This window comes from Pieris rapae, chromosome Z, assembly GCF_905147795.1.
Source record: "Pieris rapae chromosome Z, ilPieRapa1.1, whole genome shotgun sequence".
Taxonomy (NCBI): domain Eukaryota; kingdom Metazoa; phylum Arthropoda; class Insecta; order Lepidoptera; family Pieridae; genus Pieris; species Pieris rapae.
In genome coordinates, this window is record NC_059534.1 from 3,097,478 (window position 1) to 3,120,841 (window position 23,364).

The following is a 23,364-nucleotide window of genomic DNA, read 5'->3' on the forward strand; positions in this document are numbered from 1 at the left end:
ATTAGCTAATTGTCTTTGGGTTCGATATTTGAAAATGTCCTGCATTAGTCATGAAGGAATGTTATAGTGAGCATGTGAATAAAATTGTAACGCTATTGGTTTCAGGATAATAGATCACTTTTGCCGAGGATGAATATTTGTCTTGGCAGAAATTGCCTCAATTAACACTATGTATTTTATAATAACTTGCTTTTTGCCGATGTTTAGCAAAGCCAGTGCTATAATAATAATATAGTTACTTAATTACATACTATTAAATAAAATTATATATCATATGGGTGTTATTTTTGATATCAGAATCTTGCGCCCAAACCCAATAACCTATCTCAATTTATTTTTGGCCATCCGAGACCGAAAGCTTAATCCAAATATGTATTCAAAAAAGTTTGCCAATAACCAGACGGATTAAAACAGCGATCTGTCGATACAAGTAGGTCTGACCGGTGTATATGGGATATACCTTTGTATGAAAATGACATGCATTCTATCCGTCACTAAAAATGGATTGTCTACGAAGGGTTTGGTTTTTGGGCCACAGATAGGAGATCGATCGACTGTTACGGTCTGATCTGAATTTTCAATCTGAGATTGTGGATTCATTATTGGGTTCTTGATCTATTCATGCTTAAAAAAGTTTTTGGTAGTTTATACATTTTATCATGCAAACCATGCATGCATGCACTTAGGTCTATGGAAGTTTCAAAGGTCCTCGGTAATCGCGATTCCGTTAATTAAAAAATTAATTTTTGGGCGAGATAATAAAAACATAAAATCATTTATTATTATTTATTATTAAGTCTTTATGAAACTTAAATAAAATCTGGTCATACATCTATAATAGTACAGTCCTTTATGAATTGATACCATAATTCATAGATTCCATTGTTTAGATTTTCTTTCCTCATTGTCACTTTAATAATTGGCTACTATCATTATTCACCCACTGCCCCATTTAACCATAATGTATTATAAGGGAAAGAGGACGAAATTCACAATCAAAACACGTATACAAGTAGGTGATGAGGTAGGTACGGACAATGAGTAATTTGTTTGAGCGCGCGAAAGTTCGTTGCAATGTAGCTGTATACCTGCGCTTGGGCACCTGTCTTGCACCGGCTGTCGTTCCTTTTGACAGCTCAGTCGAGTAAGAATCATCGTTAGCGCAACACGCCATGTATGTGTCGTACGAAACATCGCCGCGAGTGTTATAACGAAAACAAACGTGCATTCAAAAATGGATGTGTTTTATTGTGCTGTCTTCCTATTTATTCAAGGTAAAAATATTTTTTTATAACATTCGCCAACTCATAATTTTAAGATGATCTACTTTCGGTACAAACATTTGCTTCCACGATTTCTTTTAGATAATTTCTCTTGCTATTGAGTTAACCGTTTACGTTATATAAATTATACATAATATTAAACTACAGAATTAAATTGTATTTGATTTAAATCATTGTGTGACTTGCGTTCAGAGTATATCAAATCTACCTACCTACTAGTTTATAAGCCACGGAATGCTAAATATCGAGAAAGAAGGTTGAGTACCATTTTTCTAAATTTGACGGTCATAAAACTAATTTTTGAATCTAAATAAAAATATGTAAATGTGTCCCATTTCCAGCCTTTGGTATTATTACTTTCTTTTTCAAACTAAAGTCATATATTTTTATAATGAGAAATACCTATATAGCGGGCGTTTTATTAGAAGTAAAATATTTTTAAATTGTATAGCAAGTTTTATGATAATATTAGGTATATACGGTAATTCATATTCGTAATTTAAAATGTGTAAATTACCCTCCAGAAGCTTTGAAAATAACTATATTTTAAATAAAGATACAAGTAAATGATATGTAATTACTAAAGTAAGGATAGTTCATAATTATTAGATTAGTTGGAACTGAAACACGCAAGATCTGTAACGCAAGCCCAAACTATTATTTATGTGCATTGTAAAATAAATCTTATATAAAAGCAATAAAGACGTATTTACCATTTATAATTTAAACACGCTTATAAGCGGTAGGCGATTCTCTTTTAACACACCGGTTAGTACCAAGATGTAGTGGCGTTGTGAAGATCTTCATGTTCAATCTATTATTGCCTAACCTGCCCAAACTGATTCGAACTTAATACAATTTTAGATGATTAACTTTTAAATTACTGTGAACGCTACTTTTCCATTAAATTACTTTTGCTATTTAAAACCTCTAAATCTATAGCAACACTAATTTTATATTGTATATAAAAAGCCGTATGTCATGTCATAAAATACATTTTGACAGTTGCGAAGCGGCTAATACGAAGTAAGGATTCCAAAAAACGTTAATGTCAGGCGGCCTCCCTCACCGGAAGAGCGAACACATCCGTTATTTAAGCCCTATCCATAACAATCAATGCTTCTTTGGTCTAGCGGTTAGCATGTCCGACTGCAATCATGAATTCTCTGTTCAATTTTCAGCTTGGATTGAAAAAGTAACGCCAAATTTATGTATGATAAATCAAAGAGGTTTTTGTACGAAATTCTTTGTTACTAGAAATATGTTAATTTCTTATTTCAGTTCGTCTGTTAGTAGAGTGATAGTATATAACAATTTAGATTTATAAGCATCATATGCAATAATTAAACCGTAAGGTTTATTTATATACATATATAATTATTTCTTCAGTAAATTGAAGTGAAATCAGAGCTTTAATATAAAATCAAATAGCAATTAAAGAAATGTATCGATAGAGTTTCTATAGACAAGTTAATAATCACTATTTTGCATGGTTTGAATAGAATGTAGGAAAATTTGTTACATTCGAGCTCGAGGCGTCAAAATCTAAAATCGATCGTATGAGATGAATCGTAAACGAATTCCTGACAAAAATATCGATAAAAATATATTTTTTTATTAATTTGTGTTAGAAACAATCAGTCTCATTGATTTTAACTACTCTTTCGTCTCTTTCTGAGAAATTATGTCAACACTGTCATGAAAGAGACAAATTATAATGCAGTCTGACGGTTTTTTAGCACTGCAACAGCACTAGCAGATATTTATGTACTATGCGTTTTTATTTTTTGACAGCTCGAAAATGACAGAAGTAAGATAATCGGTTGGACAAAATACGGCTTTTTATTTCAAATGCTATATTAAAAAAAATCTTGATCTATTGGGTAGAGAATCATTTGTTACACCGCCACAGATATAAAATAAACAATAAAGTTGCATTTGGTTTAAAACCACCCAAGTATTTGTAACAAAAAATGCAACATTAGGATGACTTATGGAAGGGTGAGGCGATCATCGTCATTTCTCTGGAATGCCGTTTTTGTGTAGGAATTGTTGAATTGTGTACTTTAAGACATTAAAGTTCTAAAAAGCTTTTAAATTTTGAGTAACTTTGACTGTTAAAAGAAGTAAACATTCTATTGGTTTATTAGTGTATGTGAGGTAACACATAGAAATAAAGCGAGTTAATTATTTTAAATCAATATTTAAAATGACTAGTGTGCTTACAGCATGCTTTACGTATAGTAAGATTATTAATAGTTTAAAAATAGTGTAGTATATGTCTTCTTTGTTCGAACAAGTCGATACATATTTTTTAAATTAAAATTACTTACTTATTTCATTTCTTTTACTATGTAGGTTAAGAAAATTTCAAATACTGTATATTTGATTGTTATGTTTAGTTTTTTTGATATATTAATAGTAATAAAGATAAAGATTGAGGAAAAAAACTACCAACCAAACCAAATTATTTTACGGGAAATTAATTAGTGATTCATTAATACATCTTACGTATAAATAGTATCAAATTAAAAATAGTTGATACAATAAAGAAAAATTTTCACACGACAAACTGCATAATGCAGAATTTAGTAAATGTAGAGATTAAACCGAAGTGAAAGTTAAGGAATGAGGCGACATTCCTTCACGAGAGACCTGGGTCAGCTGGTACGTGTCTACGACCTTAGCCCAATCCCAAAGAGTTTGAAGTACAAGTAGAAAGAGAGACGTTTATGTCTTCTCTTTCTACTTGGCTTCCGATTCTTTATAGACGATTCTCGCACCACCCCGCAAATCCCTTTTGTCCCAGGTAAAGATTAAATCGCTAATAAGCCGTAGAGGCCGTTCCGCTCAGTTGCCGGGATCTTTGCTAATAATAACTTCCAACAGTCTGTTTGAACAATAATTCATTTAAAGATACGTAAGCGGAATCTTTACAAGATTTTTATGAATTCGATGTTGTATGAATTTAGATATTTATTTATTTAATTATAAGTAATGTAACAGCTTCTACTTGTACTTATGTAATTCGTACTTAAATATAATTTCCAAAAAACACAATTAAAAAAAAAAAAAAAATACCGAGCAAGCGGCCATTCAGGTACTGCATTATATGACAAAACAATATAGAAAGCCAAAACAGATAACATAAATAAGTAAGGCCGGTAACGCACTCGCGAGCCCTCTGGCATTGTGAGTCCATGGGCGGCGGTATCACTTAACATCAGGTGAGCCTCCTGCCCGTTTGCCCCCTGTTCTATATAAAAAAAAATTATATGTAACAGAAAACAAGCAAGTACATTAAGAGACAAAGATACTTAAAAAAAAACTTAAGTAAAAGTATTATCTACGGAAATGACTGACTAGTACCAGGAACAGCAGTTGACTATCATCTGTAATCAACTCGGGCCTATGCTAAGATTTCTGATTGCAGAAGCAAGGCAACCTCAGCAATCGTTGTATGACTATATTGTTATGTGAATATCAGCCGCGCTAATGTCGCCTATAGACCAGGGTCGATAATTTTTTAAATAAAAAAAAATAATTGTATAGTATAGTAAAATAAAAGTAATATGCAAAAAATTTCAAAAATTCGAAATAAAAAACCAAAAATCTCAGTTTTTCGCACTTTTCACATACATTTTGAGGTTATGTGAAAAAAGTGTATATACAAAAGAATCAGATTTTTTGCCTTTTTATTTTTTTCCATAGGACTTTTAGATTTGCCGGAAATTATGATAAACCGTTTTTACCCGTAAAACTCACCCCCCTCTCTCTTCCCGATCTCAGATCGGCCGTAAATTATTTTTCCTTACATTATTATAATACTCTCCTCCTTTTCCAATAGTTTTCATCCTACTATTTTTTTAAAAGCTTCTACCCTGGTCTAGACTACTAGAGATTATATGATTACAAAAATGTAATATTGAGAAATAATCAAGAACCTCGCTTTTATATACAAAAGCTCTATTTGTCTATTTACCGGTATTACGTACAGGTTAAGACATTGAGTTGGCACGTGTTAATTATTTCTTCATACACAAGGTCACTTAGCAAATCAGTCTGGATTTCTACGGGAAGTTACTTCAGTTCTATTGAAGTTATTAACATTAGTTAACATTCTTAAAAATTTATATAAAATATTTTCAAGTCACAACGTTATAACGACATCGAAAGGACTAACTCAAGTCGTAAAAACCGATAGTCGTAACAGCAGCCTATGATTTCGGCCAATGTAATCGGTTAGTTGTTCTAAACGATGTCGTCGTAACGACAGAATGTAGAATTATTTAACAATGAATTCATTTTATCTAATGATATAAATACGATATCAAAATTCAATGTCACCAAATTATATATAAATAAAATTTTCCACTTACTGAAGAAGACCTATCATCAGGTGAGTCTTTAGTGAGTATTAAAAAAACACCTTTACCTTTTTTACCTCAAAACTGTTTTCCTAGGCATAACAAGAGATAGTAAACTGCGGTGGGGCCCACACATAGAGACTCTTTCGAATAGGCTGAGCTCTGCAGCATATGCAGTAAAGAAAATCTGACAGCTTGATAAGGATACGGCTAAAATTGTGTACCATAGCTGCTTTAAATAAAATAAAATAACATTCGTTTATTATGGAACATCACTTATTCCACGTCACAAAATTGTAACCTATTGTCATCCCTACTCATCGGCAAAGAAGACAGAAATGAATAACAATGTTGAGAGACATAGAGAAATATTTCTTGGGAAATTAAGAATCTAGACGGCCTCTCCATCTAAATTCTTAATCTTTGCAGCAAAATTGCGAGAAAAAAGTAAAAGTAGTGTTAGTAGGTGAAAGTGTTTTGTTAATTGCTAGCGCTAATAATACGATAATTGTTTCGTAACTTAACCAATATTTTCATCTTCTATCAACGGTTATTATGTAAGTCAAGTTGAATAATATTATTGCTATTTTTGTTTGGATAAACAACTATCTATCTTGTTTTGTGGTTGATTGCGACCGTTTCACTTGGATCACCTGTAAATGTTTTTTTTTCAAAATTAACAGGTAGAGAATTAACAGGTGAAGGTAAGGATGACATTGACCCAAAAATCTAAATGTTTCACTATCACCTCAAAAGAAATAAGAAACTGTTGCCACAATCGACATCGATTCATCATGCCTCTTGAACTGTTCTGCGTGCTTTCCTCGCTCAACGAATAACTATCGCAATACAGCAAGGAAATGTTGCCAGAGTTTTTTTATAGAACAGGGGTCAAACGGTACAGGTACTCTTCCACATGGACCAAACTTTTTAAATTTGTTTTGGTTTTTTCATTATTATAATTATGTACCTTTACTATATTATAAGTACTATATATATAAATTACTTTTTCTGGATAAAGTTAAACAGAAAAATATAATTGTTCTCAAAAATAAAAACAATCTTCAAACAGGCATCCAATGGTTAAATAAAAATCTGCATTATTGATTTTTCTTTTTAAGGTATAAAACCCGAAACATGTTATTAGAATTAACCACTAAGCTGTCGAGTTGGTTTTATTTACTAAATTATAAAACTATAAAATGACAGTTAATAGAATTAATTGTTTTTGCTAAAATAAAATAAGTTTTTGATTATTTCCATTACATATCAAGATTTCCAATTACGACAATAAACATTGCAAGTTATAAAAATTATATGTTATGTTACAATAATTACAATTGACTTTCTTCAATGAAAAGTTTTCAAATGACACAATGTATGAAAGCGCTTTCACGGAGGCAAAAACGTGTAAAATTTGTACCTTATGCCACTATAGAATATACTTCAATAGTAAATTGCATATTTATAGGCCTTCGCATTGTTCTACAATCCATCCGTTTTGCATCCGTTACATCGAAAACATAATATCACTAAATGACAGGCGATGTATCATTTACCGTTCACCATTCGTTGTTCAATTAGCACAATATTTGTGTTATTCAAAAGAACATCTCTATTAAAATGTGTATGAACGCCCACACTACCCAAACAGGTCACCGTTTGACCTGACAATCACCTCTTTGAAACACCGTTGTCCACTTGATATGTAAATAAAATATTCAAGTGTGTATATAAATTATGTATAGTAATCCCGTAACAACTCGACGTCCGTCGATGCAATACAGTTTTTGCCGCGCACTACCACTATGAGGAACCAGATGCTCACAGAAGTATTCAGGAACCGATTCGTCTTTGGGTAGAACCGTAGCAATTCTTAAAAGGCAACACGCTCGCCTTTGCGCAGGCGTGTCATTAAACATAAGAAGAGTCTCCTGGCCTATAAAAGTAAGATATTATCGGTGGAGTGAGAAAGGTGCTGCAGTTCCTTCGGCCTAATGGGTTGAGCCCTCATTACAAGTAAATTAATCAATAAAGCTTTTTATAATTGTGACGAATACTTAGATGATTCTAATCCTTGGGATTGATTTGCTCCAGTTCAAACAATTTGTATGACTCAAACTTAGCGATTAAAGAGTGGTGGAAATTTTCTTGCCAGTTCTTCTTGCCCGCCCTTGACTTGCGAATTGGTAGTAAATGTAAATTTACAATTAATTTTTTTTTGACGTTCATGAGTGTTTACCTATATGAAGAAAGTTATTTTGAGTTTGAGTTTGAACATCAAACCCGGCCCGCCTAAAGACCCAGTGGCTAAGATCAAAAAGTCCTATATCCATAGCAGTAGGAACAAGTTTGTTAACACGTGTCAGGTCCTCGCAGTAGATGAAGCCGTAGATTGTTGGTATCGCGATAACCTATTTTTATTCTTGTTTATTTTTACTATTACAGTCACTGGTAAAGAAAGCATTATACATAGTAACATAATTTTCATATATAATTACTAGAAGGAAGTGTTTAGTCCTCTCCAAAGAAGTGAGTTCATATGGCTGTTTCCGTATATATTTGTATTATTATCGGTTTTGTGTTGCGTGTTTACACTCGAAATTTAATCTGTTTACCATCGAAATTATTTCTGGTTGGACAGCAGCGCCTTCTAAATAAGGCGATTAAACAGTGATAAAATACAGCTATATGTCAGGCTCCTGTCCCAAAGTGGAGAGAAAACTTGATAACTTCAGGTGATATTTTATTTATGAGATCAAAAATAAACTCTATTTACAACGTAAATTGCGATTTTATTTACCGGTTCATCGTTTATATATATAACCGAAAATATATCTTTCAATTATGAAAACACTGCGCCATTCGAGACATCGGTGTGTTCTCATTTCCTTATCACATCTTTTAAGCTCTGATATTGGGGTTAATGAACGTTAAACAATTCTAACTTCCGTATCGGCTTTTAATAAAGAAACCTGATGAGAGCTTTCTATTACACAGTTCTTTGTTATATGTATAATATTTTAGGATTCGTCAGACACAACGGATCACCTACTAATACATGCTGTTATCTGAGCAAACGGCTACGTACTGTTAGTAAAGAAATTACGTTAAGTGTGAGATATTGAAGCTTCCACCTGTTTCGATCGCATGTCTTTGATGTATTTACGACATCTTAACACCTGAGGTCCATGCGTCGGGTTGTCTCTCGCTAAAATATGGCGAGGGGGCCGATGGCTGGCCATGCGTCATACTCGTGAACGGGTGCTACTTTTGGTGACTGGTCGTACTTGAATTCGTGTATGCGTTATATATTAGTTATTTATACTACGTATTTGCGTGTTGTTCTCACGAGTATGTAAGTGCGTGCTCCTATTTCACCATGCCTCCTGCTGATAGAGGACAAATCTTGGTTTTTAATTTATTTTATTATTCTTTATTACTCAATATGTCATATGGAACATGGTGTAGTCGTTGCAGCTCCTTACAAAATTGTGTAAAAAAACTTGGCGATTAAATAGAGTGGCGGAGAGTTTATTGCCAGTTCTTCTCTTCCGTTCTACGCCCTTGATTTGAGTAAATGTAAAATTAGAATCATTTAAAGTATATTTTGACGTTCATAAGTGGACATTTTGTTACCTATATGAATAAATAATTTTTGATTTGATTTGATTTGAGGATCGCAATGTTCATATGAGAACAGATACGGTTAAGGTTTATTTTACTATCCGATTAGATTTTTAATTAAAAGCGTACTAAGTACTACACAACGTAACCATCATGAAATGTACAAGAAACAAGTAATCAATGGCAATTCATAGAAAGTTCCGAAAATATTAATTATCTGTCAGAATAAAAGTTTATCTTGTTTTGTGATCGTCTATAAGATTAATGACTTGCGGAATCATAGCTGTGAATATATTACAATGAATTCCTAATAATTAACATTTGAAACGGGACACAAAACTTGATTTCAAACATTTGATAAACCGTTAGCGATATCACTACTCGAAACGTCTTCATAAATTGAGGTGCTTTTAATACAAGTAGTATTTTAACTGTCTTCAAAAGATCCAAACTTTAAAATATTTGATGGTTACGTGTCACTATTCCATATTGAGGTATCTGACATACAAAACATATCCTCAAGTTAATTTAACGTTAATCAATTAATACATGAGATATGAGCATTGTGGGCCCAGTGGCTTCAGCGTGCGACTCTCATACCTGAGGTCGTAGGTTCGATCCCGGGCTGTGCACCAATAGACTTTCTTTCTATGTGCGCATTTATCATTTGCTCGAATCGTTGAAGGAAGGAAAACATCGTGAGGAAACCGACATGTCTTAGACCCAAAAAGTCGACGACCTGTGTCAGGCACTGGAGGCTGATCACCTACTTGCCTTTTAGATTTAAAAATGATCATGAAACCGATTCAGAAATCTGAGGCCAGGCCCTAAAGAGGTTGTAGCGCCACTGTTTTATTTAAATTAATACACCCTTAATACATTTAAATACCACAATCCAAGTCAATTTTATAAGAAATATTTTTTAGACAGCAATTTACTTGCAAAAGTAGGCTTGTGTTTTAGAATTGAGTACTCGCGTATATTTAAATTAGGAATTCCCAAAACCCTTCACTTCCAAGATTTATTTTATTTATTTATTTTAAGATATAATAATGTAATAACCAAAGCCGCAAGAAATTTGTTTATTTAATAATTACTATGGCGTGTGGTGTAGGTAAATCACCCGAGATTCATCTTATTAAACGTATAGTATTTCATACGTATATAGTAATACGAGACGTACATCGTAAGCAGCTCCTAATAGCCAAGTGCAATGTAAACGGAAACGAAAAAGTTTAAAGATCATAAAACACGTGGGCCTCTGATAAAAAACGTGATAGATATAATCACCTTGCCATAGTGGGGTCACCACGCTTTCTTGGCGTTGGTAATCATCGCCTGCCACTCGGCTCGAGATAAGTAAGTGTCCTCATTATCACATATTTAAGTCGATTTCTTTTCAGAAATTCGGGATTTGCTAAAGGTAGATGCTACTGCGTTCTTAAACATATCTGGGGTTTTTTAAACGTGCTAGGCGTCCCTCATTTGTTTTATTTTAGTAGAGAACAACATTTATAAAGAAAGTAAAATATCCTGTTTATTATGAATCAGCAGTAGCTGAGAAATGTCTCTTATTGTTTAGTCATAGAATACGTCATACGGGTCAACTTTCACTAACATTTGACCTTATGATTCTATGTTATACTGGCGGTTTGACAATAATTAAAGATAGTCAAAATATCATGCAGAAACATAACTAGAAGAACTACAGATTGCATTTAATTATTACATTCCAAAAATATTTTATATCATTACATAATATATACGGTATATTAAATAAAACATATCATAACAGTTTCTGATACAGATTCAGATAATAATTCAGATTGTATATTTCTGTCATCTGTGATAATTTTTAAAGACAAGTTGTCAGCCATCTGGATCATTCATGCCTAGTTCCTTGCGATGTTAGATCCATCCGTACGAGCTAGTGTTAAAATCCGCGGACAGGAAGCAAACTCCAATTATGCTTAACCGAGTTATGAAAGTACGACCTGAGAATTGCAAGCCATTAGACTAACACTACTCATTTTAGCGTATGTATAAAAATTGGTTTTAAGTATACAAATTTTTACGGTAAAAATACTTAAACACAATACATATCAAACACGACGTAACAATACGTGATCAAATAGAAATCATTTAATGTTGGATTCGTAAAGTTTGTATTATGGATACCGTTTCTCTAAATGTATCTATCAATGATGCTTAACATTTGTATATATGCGATGCGAAAGCTGAATAAAGATACGCATTTATTCAGTATTCATTTGGGTATTTTTGGTAAAACGAGAAACGACAAAAATTTATCTTTTTACGACGTATATGTTAAAAAGTCTAATGTTAGTAAATTGTACTATAAACAATTCCAAAATCAAAGTATTACTAGTTGAGATTTAGATTAAAGATTACGATTTTCGAAACAGGTCCATCGTTCTTATTGCAATTGGAGGGGAAATAATGGTAATAAACAAAAATTTAACGCTTGTTATAGAGAGTTCATTAAAATCGGAGCGAACTCGGTTCGCTTTCGCTGAACATAATCGCTATGGTACATTTTTGATCGAGATCTTTTCGAATTTCGAATGTTTCACGGATATTGGTACGCCGGTGACGAGTTTACTAATTCGTCATGCAATGCTTTTCTTAGTCACGACTTTCCTTAAGGTGTATCTCTTAAGGCTTTGTAAAGGCAATAGTCTGACTAATATGTTATGCGTTCCTGCTTTCGCCATGTCAAATTTTGTGAAAATAGTGCTGGCTTTGCTCCGACCAACATTAGTGACGTGTCCCTCAATGTCATGGTATACTCTATTTTTTTAATAAAATTTAAGTGCCTGTTTTAAACCTTTCATAATTTTATTTTATTTTATACAACGCATTCAATTCCTGGTAAGGGAGAACATACACTCAAATTCACACGTAAAGAACATAATATGTTTTATTCGCTTCGTGAATTAGTCAATAACGGAGTTGCTATTAGGTCAGCCAAAAGTGTTGTTGCGGCGGCGGCACTGAGTACGACCTTCGTTAGGACTTGTCTGCGAAGTGGTACACCCATGGCCACCAGGAACTCAGCAACGACTCTAGTCAGTTCACCCGCGTATCGCCATCGTTGGAACAGGACCGCAGCATTCACTGCAAGTAACACAGCTCCCACACCACATAAATATGCCTATAACAGTAATAATCTATAAAACGCATTGTCTATGGAAAAACCATGTCCAAAGATAAGGTCGCTTTATCAATCCCTATGATTCCTATGAGCACGGTATATGAAGCACTATCTTTATATACTATATAATTTCTGCTTCGGCGATTGGTTAAACAATTAATGGCAACAATACTACTAAGCAAAAGTTAAAAGTAAATAAAAATGAAATATCTAACGATTGAAATATATAGCTAAAGGTCTCGAGGTCTCGTTCCACTGTGATTGGTCAATAGCATTGCTAGACCAATCACAAACTCGCGACACGAGTCGCGTATATGTATGACAAATCACCAAACGGAAAGCACCGTTTAAATTATGCCCACCGATCTCTATGGATATATTTCGCGAACCTGTAACGCCGGTCCTCCGCACTTAGTTGTACCAGCACATAAAGCTAGTCCCAACGAAGCAATACAATATGTCACCAGTAGTCCTCCAGACACCGACTGCTCCCATCGAAATACCCTCAAAGACCGCAGATGTAAAGTCAGCAATGCCACCATAATCATCAATGTCAGTAATCGTAATATCAATAATGGTCCTCTTAAATTCTCTGCTGGATTTCGTACGTCATGGGATAAAGAAATTACTTGTATAGAGAGTGTGCTATTCATTCTGGTATATGATGAGACATTGAAATGTTTGAAAGCCGTCAGAATACATAGCACTAATCAGAAGATTGTCAAGTGTGATGTTTCAAGAGTATAATTAGAAATAATATAACAGATAATTTACAATGCAAGGATATTGACGGCGAATTGGCGTGTTTGTTATTTTACTTATATTGATTTAAAATAAATGTGTGAAATGAAATGGTGTCGAAGCAGAGATAGAACGTAATATAAGTAGAATATTAAGTAACACAACATTATTATACGCGTTTATTTGATTTACCAAGTAAAATTGGATTTTATTTATTGAAATTGGGAATCACTGAATCAGTACAGCAGGATGACCTCCTATTTTTTGTATTTTTTGTGGCAGGAATTAATAAGGTATTATTGTTACAGTATATGCAGTAACATCATGTGGGTTCCCTGGTGTACCTGCACACTGTTCCGTGTCCTTTACCGAGGAGCCTGAGGTGGTGGGTACAGTCGCTATGTACACTTGCGATAGAGGCTTCGAACTCTTGGGTCCTTCGAGGCGAGTCTGCGACGGGAATGGAAGATGGGTGCCAGACGGCATTCCTTTCTGTGGTGAGTATCTAAGTTCTACGTATGCATGTATGAATTTTCGTAACCTAGGATTTTTTTTTGTTTGTTTCCATAGTTTTTATATGCCTCACTTATACAAACTTAAGCACACAAAGATACTTGGTTAAGTTTATAAGGATGTTTTTAATTTTGATTCGTATATCGTTAATATAAAAATATAATTTAACTAACATAAAAATGTGACAAATAGTTTTCTAATACATAGTTTCTAAACACGTCATACGCATATTTAAAACAAATTCTACTTACATATGCAAAACATAATAAATATTACGAGAAAATCCATAATATCATGCGTATAAAAATATATATAATGTTATGCGCACGAAAACGCTTCTACTGACCCACTTTTACTTTCTTCACCGAGAAATTACTTCACATGAGTTGTGAATGGTATCGAAAAAGCGGAAGACTCATTGTCGTTTAATCCCACGACTCTCTCCCGCGGAAAGTCGCTTACTCGTCTGACTACAGTTCAAGTTCACTTCGTTCGTTCACCGCGAGTGAACGTCTGTGTTTGCCCCCGCAGCGCAAGAATCAAAAACAAAATAAATTGTCATCTGTCATCTGTCAGCAACCAAAAATCGTATAGAACAATAAGGGAGAAAAATCTGTAATTACTAGTTAAATAGCAAATGCTATATATGCATTATTAACAAATAACTCGCGTAGTAGTAACCCAATGCACGGAGCTCATCAATGTCCGCAATAATTTTTAAGTCTTTTGTAAATAAATAAATTTAAGGCAATCTAAAACCAAAAGCACGATTTAAGAATACGCAAATTACCTTTTCTATTGCAGCTTTGAATGATTTTACTATGGAATATTTTTAAAACATCTGTTTTGCCTTAAGATAATAATAAAAAAAAAATGTGAGCGTGTACACACGTAAGAAGTGAAACTTCTTTATGACCTTATTTTTAGAAAAAAAAGACCTACTGTATGCAACTTTACAGAAATTGGTAAGATAAAGTTTAACAAAAGACTATTATTATGATAAACATACGAATACAAATAATACAATTCATTTTACCTTATTACTACATACGAAGATTTTTTTATAAATCGCTCTATATTCTAGACTAAACTATAAATATAATATATATAGGTTACGTGTATCAGTGGTTCCTGTTTTGTGCCATGCCCGATCTTAGCCTTTGTAAAATTCATAACTTTAAAAAAAAATACATAAATGATCCTCATATTTTTTTAGGAAGAAATACTGGAAACAACTTTCTACTAATTTCTAATGAAACACTATAAGTAACATTTTATGAAAAACTTAAATTCCTGATAATTTTTTTAACAACCCCTGGTGTGGGTTGGCCCCCAACAGGGGTAAACTCTAACCGAAGTGCCTTTACACATCTGCAACAAAATCTAACAAAGATCGATCTATACTATATTATTATATTATATATTATTATTATTATTATATTTATTATTATTATTATACTATACAAAATTTCTAAAACATTGATACTGTAATATTGCGATTTGGTCGCGTCTAACCTAAATATTAGAATGAATCAACTTCTCCGTTATCACCAGATTCTTCGACCGGTTTATAAAGAGATCTAAAATATCACTCATAATTGCCAGTCTATTGCACACGCTGTAGCGATTGTATTGTGTACAATATTTTTTGTTTGAAATCGATTATTTAGAAGCTACGGAGGATTCAGTAACTATTGAGTATTTATTTTTTTATTTCATAAAGTCCATGTTAATTAATGTTATCACTTACCACCATTAAATTTTAACGTCATTAGAATAACTGTTAATCTAGTAATACTGTGCGTGGAGGTCTAGGGCGAGAGAAAAATAATCTCGTGACTAATAAAACAAAACGAACCGTATACGTTTGTAGCAACAGATAATGACGCGAAAAAATTGTCCAGACGGTAGTACTTCATAATTCAGACCGAGAAATCGGGTGCCAGGTCATTCATGTTTTTACCTTTTCTTTGGGCTGAGCGCCTCGCCTGAAGTCTGCGTGAAAGGGAATACGAAAGAGAGTGGCTCAAGTGAACGTTTAACTTTACTGGGATTTTATCGCTTGCCCATTTTTAGGGACCTATTAAGCCTCAAATTATTTACTTGCAGATCGCTCGTAACTTGAGACGTAACGGTACGAGGTGTGCTTAGTGCGTACGGCAAGCGAGGGCGTCGTTGTTTAATTATTCTATTATTACCATCTTGTCAGATGATTGCAACAGGTGGAACCTGTAGATAAATGCCCAAGTTATTGAACCATCGCCCTACTGACACCGATGTTTAAGTTTACCGCAATTCACAAGTGGTGGTTCTGGGTTCAAATAAAAGTATCAGATCATAAAATAATGGTAAATCTTAAATTGTTTATTTTGTTTTGTTAACTTTGCATAGTTAGCTAGTAAATATATAAAATAATAACAGAATCCAACACGCCAATATAAAGTATTTACATTGTTTTCAATATTAAATTGTAGTTTTATTTAGATTTTTATAACTACTTTTGTCTATTTATGTACTTACTTGTTTTTTGTTTCATATACATATATTGTTTATCTATGTCTGTTTCGGCTTTCTATATTGTATAAGTGTTTTGTTTTATAATATGTATATATAAATAAGATGAAAATAATCTGTAAGATTACTTATAAATAAAACATACATTATCCATTACATAACTTAAAATAATAAAACTAAATAAAATAAGTTTGATTCCTGTGACAGTGTACATTGGATGCTCGCTGTATTGCGATATTTATTCATTGAGAGATGAAAGCTACAGCTCTAGGGTCACTGGTACTACCAGGTGCCAACTTAAATCTAGTTGGAGGAAAGACTCTTATTTTAGCCGTTTATTATTTACCACTTGCTCTAAGTCGGCACCAGCTTTTGTGATTGTAGCATCGGAAGTTATTGAATCACCGCCAATATATTTATTCGTTTCTTCTGCGCAATATGTGTACTCGTATAATCATTTACTGGGTTAAAAACTCTTTATAATTTATTCCGTTTAGCGTTTTTTTTCTGTTAAATACTTAGTGCACCAAATATTTTACAAATTGGGATGATGTTTGAAACAGTTCACAGCGAGATGAGCATAATTTCATTGTGGTAGAATGATAAATATCGTTTAGAGAATATGATAACGATATATAACTATCGATAATAGAATAAACAATCAACAATAATGTGTATGAAACGTTTTAAAATTCTGCAAAGTAGTGCAGTGCAATCTATCATGAATTTTCTCTATGTGCGCAATTAGCTAGCTCGTACGGTGAGGGAAAATATCGCGAAGAAACAGAAAACTAGAAGGCTTGGAAGTTACTGTGCTTGCCCAGAAAATTTTTCATAAAACATTCTTCTTTTTATTCGGTACGCTCTTGACAGAGCGGGTTGATCGCTATATGGTAATAGAAGGCGCAGATGTGATGCGCTTCACGACGTTCCGCCATCGTTGCCTATTGGAGATCATCCTGCTGCACTGATTCAGTGATTCTCCTACGGCAGACTTAATCTGATCAGTCCAACGTGTAGGTGTTAATAAAACATACGGAGAAGTATATATTTATCTTCCTTATGACTTTATACATTATACATTTGAACTAGTTTAACATCATACATACGCATTTTTTTTTAAATTTCACATTCATTTAAAAGTTTTTATACAAAAGAAAACTATTAACTAGCTTGTTGACGCTGGACTGTATAGAGTGTATACCATTGCAATAAGGTTATTTTACCGGCAGTGGTGAAAATTGTTCGCAACGTACGATCTCATAATCTCTCCTCGCAATGGCGATTTTCGCTTCGTTATTAATTACCTTAAAACTCAATTTGATAACAGCTCACTACGACGTTCTAGTGATTCATACCCTTAAATCTCCATCACGAGCCTTGTAGGGTATAGGTAAGGAAAGAAGTTGCACTTCATATGGAGGTCCAGCGATAGACAGATATAATAATAATACAATTAATAATAATACAATTTTATTTGACTCTTCAAAATTGCTCTTTACGGATTTACATGCTTTGTTTGAGGCAGGTGCCTATTATAGGATTACAGAAGTACTGTGGTTGGTCTACAGGTCACTAGCCTTCCATCGCAGACAAATGTACAAAATCATGATTCCATACTAAACTAAACACAAACACACACGTAACAAAAAAAATTAAAACTAAAGCGTGAGTGGTTGCGGGTGTGAATTAATTGTGTGTGTAAGAATTTAAGTTAATATCATAATTATTGTTTTTTGTTTAGTTTATTCATTAGTGACATGAGATGGGACAAACCAAGCTATAGGTGATAACAAAACAAAATCTCTCTGTATTTGTATACTATGAAATTTTACTAAAAACTTTCATTTAACGGACTTAATATAATTTAGCAACAAAATAGCGTGCTACTTTTCTCTAGTGCCATGCTCTATAACTTGAATTTTATTACATTAACTAGTACTTATATTTACCGCAACGAATAAAATATGTTTCTGGGTAAGTAGTAAGTATCACTGGTGAGACCAGTTGAGATAACGTCGAATATAAATGTTTTCTCAACCCATAATTTCACTAAATCTAGGCAATGAACCAACCAATTCAGATTTAACAAACGTAGAGTAAACATTTTTTTCTGGTTTAGGAAAGAAAAAAAAATAGAAACATCTTCGCGATATTTAGATTTCTGTATATTATTATAGAGTACATTTTCTGGTGCTAGGCTTCGATACTTGTACATATATATCTATATATACAAGTAAAATCTTTCGGATTTTCAAGCATTAAAATCGCGTGTACTCAAGTTAGATACCTGGAAGATAGAGAGTACTTATATTGGAATTACACTCAATCACAGACTTTTACTAGAATTTGGATATTTTCAGCCTACTTCAGATTCCCTAAGATTTTTTATTTATTTATATAAAATACATAGACAACATGTTTTTTCCTAGCATTAATTGGCAGTTATAATAAAAAAAAATTATATTTAAATTAAGTAAGCGAAATCCGCGTCTTCATACAATGCATAACAAAAATGATACGTGATGAACTCTAAAAGAAGAAAACTGATATTAGTACAGTTTAAACCTTATTATTGAAATATTATTTGAAGAGGCTGCAAAAATCAATACTAAAATATACGAAATGTCTGCCAAATTACTTAAGTCGGCTCATACAAATCAGTTATCGCCCACATTCATTCATTCTGACAAATCTAGGAGCAACCTGCCGGCGGATCGCGTTGAGATTAAAATCTGGACTATTAGAATGCGAGAGATGTATAAGTGATCGAGTGTCGATGACACGCGGTGTGGTGGAAGACGGGTTGGTCACACCGTTACACGCGCGCTGGCTGGCACACTTTTACGGGCCGTTACGATTAGGGCTGCCACTCGTTATGTTATTTAAGATAAATATTCGGAATTAATTTGGATAGTATGTATATATCTCACCTTAGGCTATATTTAATTGTTTTTTGGAAAACATTAAATAATTATTGTAATCATGTAACTAAACATAATAAATAAATATACAGTATTTACATTTTTTTAACCTACATAGTCATACTTAAACTAATTAAAACAAAAAAAATGTTTGGTCCGCGTTTAACGCTGGCACTGTTTTTGTTATCATTTTTAGTTTCTGTACGAAGCAAAAAAGAAAATATTATGTATTACTTGTCGAACCTACCTTTGCAATTATTATTAACTGATAAAACCAAAGTTTAAATTTGATTTTTTAAATACTTTAATTTGATTCAAGACAAATATTGTTTAAATAGTTTAATAATTCTTTATAGTTTTTATTTATTATTAAATTTATGGTTGATTTTGTATTAAACACTGTTTATTGTATTTACCTCATTTCGCTGGTCGTGTCCACATGTTTTAGGGACGACAAAATAAAATAAAAATGTTTTACTTGGTTGTTAATCCAAACACATTATTTACACAAAAAAATACACTATAATTTTAATCTATCCTACCAACCCTATTTATAAGGTTTCTTACACACATTTACTGTATTGTTTTCTGCGCATGCGTACATGATGCACACTAATTAATTACCAGCAATCTACTTGTTTGTTAGGGCTATGTTAACTTACAATAAATATACTAATATATTGTCTAATATTTAAATTGCGGCCGGTTGCGTCAATAGACGTGTTTTTTCGTGACACCGATTTTAATTTTTAGACACAATACGCTAAAGAAAGTTTTGAAAATTACAAAACAAATTAAAAACCTTTAGCGTACTGTCAGCATTTCTTCTATATTTATTTTTAGTATAAGATGCGTTTGAAAGTATTAGTTTATATCGAGAAGCGTAATTGGATTTTTATACTTAGCACCTGACGCGCCATTGGGGTTTTTGTATGAGTTTTTATGTCGCGTTCCGGTCGGCTGCGTACTTTCAGTTTCAATATATGGCTTTCGACTATCTTCTAGATAAATGATATTATTTCAAAGCGTTCTATGTATCTATCAAGCCTAATCATATCCTATTTAAATAAGTCCAAATTAAAATACTGAAATCTACGTGACTTTCGTTCTAAATATCTTATTATTTAAAATTTGTATAACCAGTGAGTGTATGAGTAACGCTTCATTAGTTATGTATAGTATATCGATGTATAGTATTTTTAATTATGTTGGCAAATAGGCTGTTTAAAGTATGGTTTAATTTTAAAGTAATAGGAAAAGGTCTCTTTTGAGGCTTACCATATGTCAAGTGATACTGCATCCCATGGACAATCGTATTACCAGAAGGCTGAAAAGGTGGGATTATATATCTGTCAAAAAGGATAAAACCGTATATTACTTAATATGTGGAACATATTTGTCATGAGATTTGATTTGGTCAGACCCTTGCATTGAGGAAACAATACGAATAAATCTCTTATGAGGGCCTGGCTATGCAAGGCCCTCCCTTCTCAACATAAACAGAGGTATGTGAGGTCAGTCATTATAAAGCCTGGTTTAACTTTCTCCATCGACTAAATTCGGGCAATAATTTCCCTCAACGTAGTAAGGTATTGTTTTCTTTTGTGAGTCAATTGAATATGTCTTATAATGTGAAGACTATCTCCATTATTTATAAAAATGTAAATCTGTCTTTGCACCATTCTAACTAAAGTATTCATTTATCTGCCCCTTTTCGTCCCAGCCTAAACACTATTTGACAGAAAGAGACGAAGAAGCACTTTAGCTAAATCAGTCCAATAAACATGGTTGTATATTATTCAGTTAATTTAAAGGAAAATACGTTAGACTCATAAAGTTAAACGTGGTATCGGGATTGAATCGTTTTTCCTTCGTTTGAAATCCCCACTTCAAAATATCTAATATTATTAATTGTTCCTCGCGGTTTCATTTGCGTTAATTTAGCCCGCCCGCCTCACAATCAATTAATTTAAATCAAATGATGTTACAGGTAATTTTAAAAATACTGCTGTTCAACAAGGTAGTAGTTTCGATATGGATTTATAGAAATCCAATAACAAACCTGTGGATAAAGGTGTAATCTTACTCCAACCTCGAGTGCAACCACTTACTGGCCCCTTGGTAGATCCCCCTACGGCTATATACCCTATCGATAAATGGACCAGAAGTCCCCGAGATTGTCCCCTTTCGGCCAAACAAAACTCGCCAACTCTTCTTTCATTTAATTTGTGGGAATATCTCAATTGTGTTTTGTTCACGATCAAAGTTAATTTCCTAACACTTATTCCAGACGAAAGCACTCATATATTTTTTAATTGAGGCTTGTAAGGTGCTATTAAGGCTTTCATATGACAGGGCTGTGTCAAGCGATGCAGATAGTAATAGTCGATAATTGCATGCAAATTTATAAGTCACGGTCACCGATCTAACGGTGAGGGCGTGCCTCTACAAAATGCCGTACGACCTGTGATGTGACTAGTCATTAGGCGATATCAAAACTTCATGTTTTCTTACAAATTAGTTGAAATAGGGCTATTATTATTAAATACTATGTACAGTTCCCTAGTAAAGGACAAGATAAGTGGTACATAAGTAAGAAAGAAAACAAAAATTATTGATGCTCTGTCCCATCGCAGAAGTCTAAAGTGAAAGTGAAAGGGTAACAACGTGGAAGGGCAAGAATAGGAAAGAGAGGTCGTCCTTATGCACTATGGGCTCATCAGTTAAATCATCAAAAAAGTTTGTTGCAGAACATTGGGAGAAAAATGCTCAAGGCGGAGAAAGATAGAGCCAGTTTGTGGAGGACTATATAAGAGGCTCTTTAAAAATATATACAATTAATTTTGTATAAAATTTTAAGTGTGGGATTATTTTGTAGATATATATATATATATATATATATATATTTAAACCTACAATAGTGAATTAAACAATAAAATTTAGCAAGCTGTATTTTCTATATAATAATAATAACACTTTATATACATCACAATTACACAAAACGGAAGAAAAATAAAATAAATAAAGACAAAATATTTAAATACTAGTTTAACTGCTAAAAGCAGTTTCTTCTAGACAACCATAAAAATATAAACATTAACAAAAATACAATATCGTATTAAATTACACTAAAGTACTAAAACACATATATATGTTAAAATACCAAAGCTAAAATGTTGTCAATTGTTTTTTTTTTTTAATTTCGTCTGAAAGGTCTGCTATCCACAATTGGTAAGTGGATATAGTTCATTTACTATTCATTGCCTAACGAACGCGCGATACAAAATCTCATAATGAAAGTCTGGATCCATGTCGCTACTGGTAGTTAGAGCACATGCGATAAAGGGATAAGCTGGCAATCATGTAACTTGTAACTGTAACGGCCCATACATGCAATAATTTTGCATAATATTTTAATTGCGCAATAATATTGAATACCATCTTTGAATCGAAACGTTCATACAAAATATTTAGCAATAAGATTGACAACTCATTCACGTCAATATTCTCATGAAACATGTTTTGGCTGCAGCCATGGTAGTGATTTCGATGAGAAAAGGAAAAAAAGTAAACGAATATGGACCAAAGAATGGTTTTAAGAAAGACCAGTCTACACTTACGAAAGACTTTTAAACAACTTAACATTAACTCAAGAAAACGATTTCAAACTATATAAGAATGGATATTGCAAAGTTCGAAGAATTACTGCAATTAGTAAAACCTCTGATAGAGAAAATGAACAGATTTATGAGGGAGGCGATTTCATCATATCCATGATTGTCTATAACTATTGACTGTCTTTAAAAAAATACGGCAAAACTAAATTCAATATATTACAAAACATCGCCAATTAAAGCAATACTGGACTGCCTCGCGTTTTTGGTGTTGCTAAGTTGAAACAGTAGTTTAATAATTATTGCTATTCTGACCAACTGCCCTAAAAAGGAAAACTATTTAATTCACGCGTAAAAATCTAAACTAGATAGTTTGCAATCACTTGAAAATTTTTTAACGTTAATTTTATTTTATTATTGGTCATACAAATTTAATATAATAAACATTTAATTATAATATAAATACAACCATTTACTTCCGACATACAAATATATACTGTATTTATAATATTCTGAACTCACATATTAAAGATAATCAAAAAATGATAAATAGAAACAAATTAAAAAGTTTTCTCCCTGTTGTATTGTCCCTACCTATAATGCTGG

General features: G+C 32.9%; 1 protein-coding gene across 4 annotated transcripts in view; it reads left to right on the forward strand.

Annotated features, from left to right (window-relative positions):
• The first annotated feature begins 1,094 nt into the window (after positions 1 to 1,094).
• LOC111003385 (CUB and sushi domain-containing protein 3) overlaps positions 1,095 to 23,364 on the forward strand; it is a 38,366-nt gene continuing 16,096 nt past the window's right edge. For all 4 annotated transcript variants that reach the window (XM_022273843.2, XM_022273844.2, XM_022273845.2 and 1 more), the window contains exons 1-2: positions 1,095 to 1,274; positions 13,502 to 13,690. In XM_022273843.2, coding sequence (XP_022129535.2) covers positions 1,235 to 1,274; positions 13,502 to 13,690 — 229 coding nt within the window. In that variant the 5' untranslated portion in view covers positions 1,095 to 1,234. The remainder of the gene's footprint in view (positions 1,275 to 13,501; positions 13,691 to 23,364) is intronic.